Below are 10,110 nucleotides of genomic sequence, written 5' to 3'. Positions count from 1 at the left end.
TGCCTGCAGCTCTGTCAGGGCACCTGCTTACCAGGTGTAACTGCCTCAGGCAGGTACTGGTTCTATGGATCTCAATACCCCTGCAGAGACGCGGGTGCTCAGTTATTTCCCCCACCCACCCCCATCCAATCAATGCACAGATTTAGTGCCGTGGGTTCCCTCCATGTATGCCCTGGGTTCCCTTCTCCCTTAGTGAAGGGGGAAGAAAAAAACCTAAGCAATCACCACACACCCACATGAGCGCTGCGTTTACTTGAGTCTCGTTTCCTCAGAATTGCTTCTCCCCCATCACTGCATTGCTCAGCGACCAAATCACGTCCTCCCTGGAGCCGCCCTCGAGAGCAAATTAGTCAAGCTGAAGGGTAAGGGAGGGGAGAGCAGATTAGAAGCCAGGAGCCGCCATCCCAGCAGACTGGGATCCTCGAGGGGGGGCTGGGCTGGTGAATTCCTGAGGATCAACGCTCCTCTGGAACAAGGTGATCTCCTGTTTATCAACAGTTCAGCTTGGGTCCAGTGGAGCCAGTGGGGAGCTGGGTCCCCTGGGGCCAGCCTGGAGAAGAGAGAGGTGATGGGGATTGATCATAGGATCAGAGCCAGGGGTCCCACCCCTCCCCCACCTGAGAATCGCCCTCTGATGCCCAGCCTGGAGTGTCTGTGATTAGCAGGAGGAATCCTCTCCCTCCCATGGTAGTTTTACACAATGGCGTGTGGTCTGAAACTTTGTTTTTAATTGAGGTAGCATCGGGTTATAACGTTATATAAGTTTCGTGTATACAACATTATATTTCTACTTCTGTATACACTACAGAAATTAGTTGCAAAGAAGCCCCATAGTATACTACAGAGTAGAATGAAGAAATCACAGTTTTTTAAATACAAGGAGGCTTCAAAGAATTGTCTTGATGGTTGGCCTTGGATTCAACCTCTGACCTTTCTGCTTGCGGGCCTTGGGTGGTCCCTTATCCTGTCTGAGTCTCACTTTCTTCTTCTGTGATATAAGAATAATGCCTCTTTGTGTGGCTATAGAGGGAAATCGATTTTACATCAAGTCCCAGCCCACACATATAGTCACACTGGTCGCCAGTCTCTTATCAGCAATTCTATCACCTCCAAATTTCTGAAACACACACATGTGTTTGGTAACTCGTCTGGGCCGTAATCTTGTCCTGTACTGACCTGAGCTTATTTATAGTCATTACAGACTTTTTCCCATTTAATGTGAATATTTGCTTGTTTCACTGCCAAAACATGAAAACATTCATTTATCGGGTGCTTTCCAGACTCTGCTGGAAGTGGTCAGGATTTTCTGGAAATGGGGTGCCACGCCCTTTTGATCCTTTTTTGGTCTGCATCTTCCGGTCATGGTCATCCGTAGGTGTGTCATCTAACGTAGCTAATGTAGTAAAATCAGCCTAGAATGAGACTGAGGGTCTGGTGAGGTCAGATACCTTGCCACCTTGGTTCCAGCTGGTTCTATCCGGTTTTGGTTTGTCTCTTCCTATAGCTTCCTCAGTTTTTCTCCAGACCCTGTGACTCCAACAGCTTCACCTCCAAATGGAAAAATCCTTTCCCTACGTGAATAAAGGTGGCCATTGAGGTCCAGAGTATTCTATTTCAGGGAACCTGAGGATCCAACACTGCGCCACCACTATTTAGACAACTGCTTTGAAAAACAGTGTCTAAAGGGAATTTCCTGGTGGTTTAGTGGTTAGATTCGGAGCTTTCGCTGCTGTGGCCCAGGTTCCTAATGTTAACTCTCGAAAGCTGTTGGGAAGAGACAGGAGTCAAGGGTCTTTTCCCTGTTTTTTCTGCTCCAATCCCACTTCTCTGTGCTTCTCTGTGGATTTCCCACTCTGCCTACTCTTTGGAAGTGATTGTGTTGACCTGCCTCTGAGGCGTCTTTATCCAATACCATTTTTTTTTTTGGCCGTGCCACGTAGCTTGTGGGATCCTACTTCCCCAACCAGGGATTGAACCTGTGCCCGCTGCAGTGGGAGCGCAAAGTCCTAACCACTGGACCTCCAGGGAATTCCCTCAAATACCTATGTTAAGTTAAAATATCCTAAGATGACTTTTGCTTATTTATTCCATGATTGAATAAGTATATGGAGCATCGACAAGATACAGAAATATGTGTTTAATGTTGAAAGAGAAAAATTTACGTTTGTGAAATTCTTTTCTATTTGATTTATAACAAAATCTCTGTGATTTACAGAATAGATCTTGTCGAGCCTAGTTTATGGACAAGCAAACTGTCTTTCTAATCCCTTGACCTTCATTGTTACAGGGAAGACCCAGAGGCACTGCATCAACATCTGAGTGAGCTAAAAACAGACTTGGCCGTGGAGTACCAAGTCACGCTCCGAGAAGACCAGCTGGACAGGAAGAGGTTTTTGAACAGGTTTCCTCTGGTAAAATGAGAGCTAGAGGAGCTCATAGGAAAGCTCCACGCACTCGCAGACAAGGTCCATAGGGACTGCACCATCTCCAACATTGTGGCCAACTCCACTGGCGCTGTGTCTGGTGTCCTGACCATACTTGGCCTGGCTTTGGCACCCATGTCAGCGGGGGCGAGTCTGGCACACTCGGCCACTGGGTTAGGGCTGGGAGCAGCGGCTGCTGTGACCAGTGTGTCCACCAGCATTGTGGAACAAGTCAGCACGTTGTCAGCAAAAACCGAAGTTAGTCGCCTGATGTCAACCGGTGTTCCTGGAGGCACTTAAGATCAGCCCCCGAACCGTTAGCACAACAAAGAAATCCACAGAAGCTGTGCAACGCATTGAAATGAATATCCGTGCCATGGAGACGGTCAAAAGCAACCCTGCCTTATCAGCCGATGCAAACGTCTTCATCAGAAGTGGAATAATCTCAGTCCAAAGCAGCCAGCAGGAAGAGGTTACTTTCAAAGGCACGGCTCTGGCAATGACCAAAGGAGCCCGGATTGTGGGTGCGGGCACTGCAGGTGTCTCCCTTCTGATGGAAGTGGGCTTCCTGGTGAAACAGGCAAAGCACTTGCATGAGGGGGCAAAGACAGAGTCAGCTGAAAGGCTGAGGCAGCAGGCCCGGGAGCTGGAGAAGAAGTTGGAGGTGCTCACCCGCATCTATGAGCGTCTGCAGTAGGGCTGGACTCCGCCACTCCCCGAGCTGTGCAGGGACTAGGGACACTTGCGGGGCCAAGGCATGGAGGCACCTTGTTAGAGGGAAAAGGAGGGCGAGATAACATAGATGTAGCTAGGTGTTAGGAATTTGGCATTTCTGTAGCTGAGCACAGCAGGGGAGGGATAAATGCAGGTGGCAGGTGGGGGAGAGAGAAGGAAGGAGCATGGAGCCTGGACGAAGGGAGGAGAGAAGCCACTTATTTTGGACTAAAGAAGACACTGGGGGCAGAATAAAGGGAGAGGGAGGGGGAACTAGCAACAAGAGGCCAGGAATGTGAACGGGTTGAACATGGGAAAAAGCCCAGGAGGTAGGATTGTTGGGCTCCAGGAGAAGTAGCAGGGGCTCCTCTCTCACCCCTCCCCAGGGTTTGATGTCTCTGGTGGTCTCTAGCCCTACTTTTCCAGTATCAACTCACCTTTGATTCCAGCAGCTTTATCTTAATTAGGCAGTGATTTCTTTCTGTTTGTTTGTTTTGCGGTAGGCGGGCCTCTCACTGTTGTGGCCTCTCCCGTTGCGGAGCACAGGCTCCGGACGCGCAAGCTCAGCGGCCATGGCTCACGGGCCCAGCCGCTCCGCGGCACGCGGGACCCTGCCGGACCGGGGCACGAGCCCGTGTCCCCTGCATCGGCAGGCGGACTCTCAACCACCGCGCCACCAAGGAAGCCCTGTTTTTTTTTGTTTTTTTTTCCTGTTTGTTTTTTTAATGAAGCATAGTTGATTTATACTGTGAGTGGGTTTCCAACATGTGGCTCCCTGTGCTCTACAGCAAATCCCTGTTGTTTATCTGTTTTTTGTATGCTAGTATGCACCTGCCAATCCCATACTCCTAAGTTATCCCTCCCCCACCTTCCCCTTTTATAACCATAAGTTTGTTTTCTGTGTCTGTGAGTCTCTTTCTGTTTCGTAAATAAGTTCACTTGTACTATTTTTTAGATTCCACATATAAGTGACATCATATGGCATTTGTCTTTCTCTTTCTGACTTACTTCACTTAGTATGATAATTTCTAGGTCCATCCAAGCTGCCCCAAATGGCATTATTTTATTCTTTTTATGGCTGGGTAATATTCCAGTGTGTGTGTGTGTAGGTGAAGGTTTTGAAGAAACCCACACAAAACTAACCACAAAGATAATACTTAAAATGAATACAATATACGTCATCATTATTCTCACCTGGACTCCAACCATGACCAATGACATGAAAATCATCGTTGTCATTCAACTACAAGAACACCAATGACCAACACCCGAAAAACCCACCCGCTAATAAAAATCCTCAACAACACATTCACTGACCTCCCTACCCCATCAGATATTTCACCATGATGAAATTTGGGTTCCTTACGAAGGGTCTGCTAATCCCACAAATCCTAACAGGCCCGTTTCTAGCAAAACAGTACACACCAGACACAACAGCTGCCTTCTCATCAGTAACACACATATGCCGAGACATCGACTATGGCTGAGTCATTCGATACATACACGCAAAGGGAGCTTCCATATTTTTTATCTGCCGTTATGCCCACGTAGGACATGGCCTATACTGTGGGTCCTATACCTTTCAGGAAACTATCCTATTCCTTATAGTCACAGCCACAGCATTCATAGGCTACGTCCTACCTTGAGGACAAATATTCTGAGGCGCAAATGTCATCACAAACCTACCCTCAGCAATCCCATATATCGGCACCACCCTCGTCGAATGAACTTGAGGTGGCTTTTCTGTAGATAAAGAAACACTAACACGATTCTTCGCCTTCCACTTCATTCTCCCTTTCATCATCACAGCACTAGCTGCCGTCCACCTATTTTATTCCTTCACGAAACAGGGTCCAACAACCCCATAGGAATTCCATCTGATATAGACAGAATCCCATTCCACCCTTACTATACAATCAAGGATATCCTAGGCGCCTTACTATTAATCTTAGCCTCACTAATATTAGCTCTATTCTCACCCGACCTGCTCGGAGACCCCGACAACTACACCCCAGCAAACCCACTCAGCACACCACCACATATGAAGCCAGAATGGTGTTTTCTACGCACGTATGCAATTTTACGATCAATCCCCAACAAGCTAGGGGGAGTCTCGGCCCTGCTGCTCTCAATCCTAATCCTGGCATTTATTCCGATTCTCCATACATCCAAACAACGAAGCGTGATATTCCAACCCTTCAGTCCATTCTTATTTTGAGTACTGGTAGCAAACTTACTAGCGCTAACATGCCTCGGAGGACAACCCGTGGAACACCCATATATGATTATTGGACAACTTGCATCCATTTTATACTTTCTTTTAATCCTAATGTTAATACCAGTAACGAGTCTCATTGAAAACAAGTTCCTAAAATGAAGAGTCTTTGTGGTATGACACAATACCCCGGTCCTGTAAACCGGAAAAGGAGAACAACCTATCTGTCCGAGACACTTGGAAGAACCACTAAACTTCACCGCCAGCACCCAAAGCTGAAATTCTATATAAACTATTCCCTGAAAAAAATATATTATAAGACATTCATAAAACTACAGTGCTATGTCAGTACTAAAAATAATTCATTCTACTACATACATGCTATGTGTATTTTGCATGTCTGTTACTGCCACATAACCGCTATAATGTCTCTTTCCCATGTGTATATGCACGTACATTGTATGTATAATCGTGCATTGCATTATTTACCACATGCCTAATAAGCATGTACGTTATATCATTAATATTACATAGTACATACACATTATTGGTCGTACATAGCACATTGAGTTAAATTGGTCCAAGCCAGCACGTTTGGAATCCTGTCCATTAGATCACGAGCTAAGTCGCCAGGCCACGTGAAACCATCAACCCGCTCAGCAGGTGCCCCTCCTCTCGCTCCAGGCCCATGGCTTGTGAGGGATTCCATTGATGAACTTTATCAGACATCTGATTCTTACTTCAGGGCCATCTCTCCTAAAATCGCCCACTCTTTCCCATTGAATAAGACATCTCTAATGAGCCCATGCTCACACATAACTGTGATTTCATACATTTGGTATTTTTTATTTTTGTGGGGGAAAGTGCTTTAGACTCAGCTATGACTTTAAAAGGTCTTAACACAGTCAAGCAAATTGTAGCTGGACTTGGATGTATTTGTTATTTGGCAAGAGCCACCGGTGTTGTACACTCAGTTAATGGTTACAGGACAAAGCACTTTACTACTCCCCCCACGGCTTAGAACAGTTAGATATCCCAATGGATCGACCTCAGCCCCCTTCCTATCATACAAATGAGCTACTTAGATATTCACCACCCATATAGACAGACATCCCAGATTAGACACCCATATAGACAGACATCCTAGATTCGCCAACCATTTTATCAAAAATCTAATACTAAATCTGACATAAGCCACGTAATACAACCATACAAACATCACCTGTGTGCGGCAAGTTAAAGTTCCTCGAACATCTCATAAAGCAAGACACTGAAAATGTCTACATGGGCCCACTAGCCCCATGAACGTAAAGGTTTGGTCCCAGCCTTTCTATTAGTTTTTAATAGAATTACACATGCAGGTATCCTCACCCCGGTGAGAATGCCCCCTAAATCACTATGGAATTTAAGAAAAAAAAAAAATGTCACGAAGAACCTAGGGGTAAGACAGGAATAAAGACAAAGACCTACTAGAGAGTGGACTTGAGGGCAGGGGCAGGGGCAAGCTTCACGAAGAACCTAGGGGTAAGACAGGAATAAAGACAAAGACCTACTAGAGAATGGACTTGAGGGCAGGGGCAGGGGCAAGGGTAAGCTGTGACAAAGCGAGTGAGAGGCATGGACATATATACGCCACCAAAAGTAAGGTAGATAGCTAGTGGGAAGCAGCCGCGTAGCACAGGGAGATCAGCTCGGTGCTTTGTGACCGCCTGGAGGGGTGGGAGAGGGAGGATGGGAGGGAGACACAAGAGGGAAGAGATACGGGAACATGTGTATATGTATAACTGATTCACTGTGTTATAAAGCAGAAACTAACACACCACTGTAAAGCAATTATACTCCAATAGAGATGTAAAAATAAATTTAAAAAAAAAGGAGCAGGTGTCAAGCACGCCACACCAGCAGCTCACGACGCCGTGCTTAGCCACGCCCCCACGGCAGACAGCAGTGATAAAAACTGAGCCATAAACGAAAGTGTGACTAAGCCACGTTAATTAGGGTGAGTGAGTTTCGTGCCAGCCACCGCGGTCACACGACTGACCCGAATTAATAGAACTACGGCGTAAAGCGTGTTAAAGAACCATACAAGATAAAGTTAAACCTTAAGCAAGCTGTAAAAAGCCGTGATTAAAACAAAAGTAAACTACGAAAGTGACTTTATTAATATATTCTGATCACACGATAGCTAAGACCCAAACTGGGATTAGATACCCCGCTATGCTTAGCCCGAAACCCAGATAGTCGTAAGAACTAGAGTATTTGCCAGAGCACTACTGGCAACAGCTTAAAACTCAAAGGACTTGGCGGTGTCTCACAGCCCTCTAGAGGAGCCTGTCCTATAACCCACGAACCCCGACAAACCTCACCAACTCTCGCTACTCCAGTCTATAGACCTCATCTTCAGCAAACCCTAAAAAGGAGCAAAAGTAAGCATAATTATAACACATAAAACGGTTAGGTTAAGGTGTAACCTATGGGGTGGGAAGAGATGCGCTACACTTTCTACACCAAGAGACCCTTTATCCACACGAAAGCTTTTATGAAACCTAAAACCTAAAGGAGGATTTAGTAGTAAATTAAGAGTAGAGCGCTTAATTGAATAAGGCCATGAAGCACGAACACACAGCCCGTCACCCTCCTCAAGTGCCATGACAAAGCCACAGTCCATCAACACATGCTAAACAATTATATGAGAGGAGGTAAGTCGTAACAAGGTAAGCATACTGGAAAGTGTGCTTGGATAAAACAAGACATAGCTTAAATAAAGCACCTAGTTTACACCTAGATTTCATGATCTATGTATGTCTAGAACTAAACCTAGCCCACCCCTTTCCTACCATACTGACACAAGCTAGTCAAATAACACATTCACCAGACATCTAATGTATAGGAGATAGAAATTTAAACATTGATGGCGCTGTAGAGAAAGTACCGCAAGGGAATGATAAAAGAAATATTAAAAGTAATAAAAAGCAAAGCTTACCCCTTGTACCTTTTGCATAATGACTTAACTAGTAACAGCTTAACAAAGAGAACTCTTAACAAAGAGAACTTAAGCTAAACTACCCTAAACCAGGTGAGCTACTTATGAACAGTTATTAGAACAAACTCAAAATAGTGAGAAGATTTATAAGTAGAGGTGACAAGCCTAACGAGCCTGGTGATAGCTGGTTGTCCAGGAAAAGAATTTCAGTTCAACGTTAAATAATACTAAAAACCACAATAAGCTTCAACGTATATTTAAATGTTAGTCTGAAAAGGTACAGTTTTTTAGAAATGGATACGACCTTAACTAGAGAGTAAAAACAAACTATACCATAGTTGGCCTACAAGCAGCCATCAATGAAGAAAGCATTAAAGCTCAACGACAAAACACATTTCAATTCCAATATTAAGTAAATCAACTCCTAGCCTTAGTACTGGGCTAATCTATAAGACTACAGAAGCAATACTGTTGACGTGAGTAACAAGAAATATTTCTCCTTGCACAAGCTTACCTCAGCAACCAATAACATACTGATAATCAACAGTAAGTAAATACAATCCAACACTAAATCATCTATTAAAAACACTGTTAACCCAACACAGGGGTGCACTCAAGGAAAGATTTAAAAGAGTAAAAGGAACTCGGCAAACACAAACCCCACCTGTTTACCAAAAACATCACCTCTAGCAACACCAGTATTAGAGGCACCACCTGCCCAGTGACAATCGTTAAATGGCCGCGGTATCCCGACTGCGCAAAGGTAGCATAATCACTTGTTCTCTAAGTAAGGACTTGTATGAATGGCCACACGAGGGTTTTACCGTCTCTTACTATTCATCTGTCTCTTACTATTCAGTGAAAATGACATCCCCTTGAAGAGGTGGGGAAAAGAAAATAAGATGAGAAGACCCTATGGAGACTCAATTAATCAACCCAAAAACCATAATCTTAAACCGCCAAGGAGTAACAAAATTTCACATGGGTTGACAATTTCGTTGGGGTGACCTTGGAGCACAAAACTCCCTCTGAGTGATTAAAACCTAGACCTACTAGCTAAAGCATAATATCACTTACTGATCCAAAAAACTGATCAACGCAACAGGTTACCCTAGGGATCACAGTGCAATCCTATTCTAGGGTCCATGTCGACAACAGGGTTTACGACCTCGATGTTGGATCAGGACATCCTAATGGTGTAACCGCTGTTAAGGGTTCATTTGTTCAAAGATTAAAGTCCTACGTGATCTGAGTTCAGACCGGAGCAATCCAGGTCGGTTTCTATCTATTATGCGTTTCTCCCAGTACGAAAAGATAAGAGAAATAAGGCCCACTTTAAATAAGCGCCTTCAAAACAATTAATGATCTAATCTCAACCTTATAAGCAAGCACAGACTAACCGCCCAAGGCCAGGGTTTTGTTGAGGTGGCAGAGCCCGGTAATTGCGTAAAACTTAGACCTTTATATCCAGAGGTTCAAACCCTCTCCCTAACAAAATGTTTATAATTAACATTTTAACGTTCATCATTCCTATCCTCCTAGCCGTAGCATTCCTGACACTAGTAGAACGTAAAGTCCTAGGCTATATACAACTCCCAACTCCGAAAAGGACCAAACATTGTAGGCCTTCATGGTCTACTCCAACCCTTTGCCAATGCAATCAAGCTATTCACTAAGGAACCCCTGCGACCAGCTACATCTTCCACCTCCATATTTATCATCGTACCCATCTTAGCCCTAACCCTAGCTCTCACAATACGAATCCCTCTACCCAT

At 44.8% G+C, this 10,110-nt stretch overlaps 1 protein-coding gene across 1 annotated transcript; it reads left to right on the top strand.

Moving 5' to 3' along the window:
- Positions 1–2,267: 2,267 nt before the first annotated feature.
- LOC112398754 (apolipoprotein L3-like) lies at positions 2,268–3,206 on the top strand (the record flags this gene model as incomplete). Its single annotated transcript, XM_024743471.1, is given in 2 exon segments — positions 2,268–2,698; positions 2,700–3,206. Coding segments are annotated over 2 exon segments (852 nt in total), but the record flags the coding sequence as incomplete, so codon positions are not given.
- Positions 3,207–10,110: the final 6,904 nt, after the last annotated feature.

This window comes from Neophocaena asiaeorientalis, unplaced genomic scaffold, assembly GCF_003031525.2.
Source record: "Neophocaena asiaeorientalis asiaeorientalis breed wild unplaced genomic scaffold, Neophocaena_asiaeorientalis_V1.1 scaffold332, whole genome shotgun sequence".
Classification (NCBI taxonomy): Eukaryota; Metazoa; Chordata; class Mammalia; order Artiodactyla; family Phocoenidae; genus Neophocaena; species Neophocaena asiaeorientalis.
Note: the sequence above shows the minus strand (reverse complement) of the source record. Positions and strands in the feature narration are given on the sequence as shown.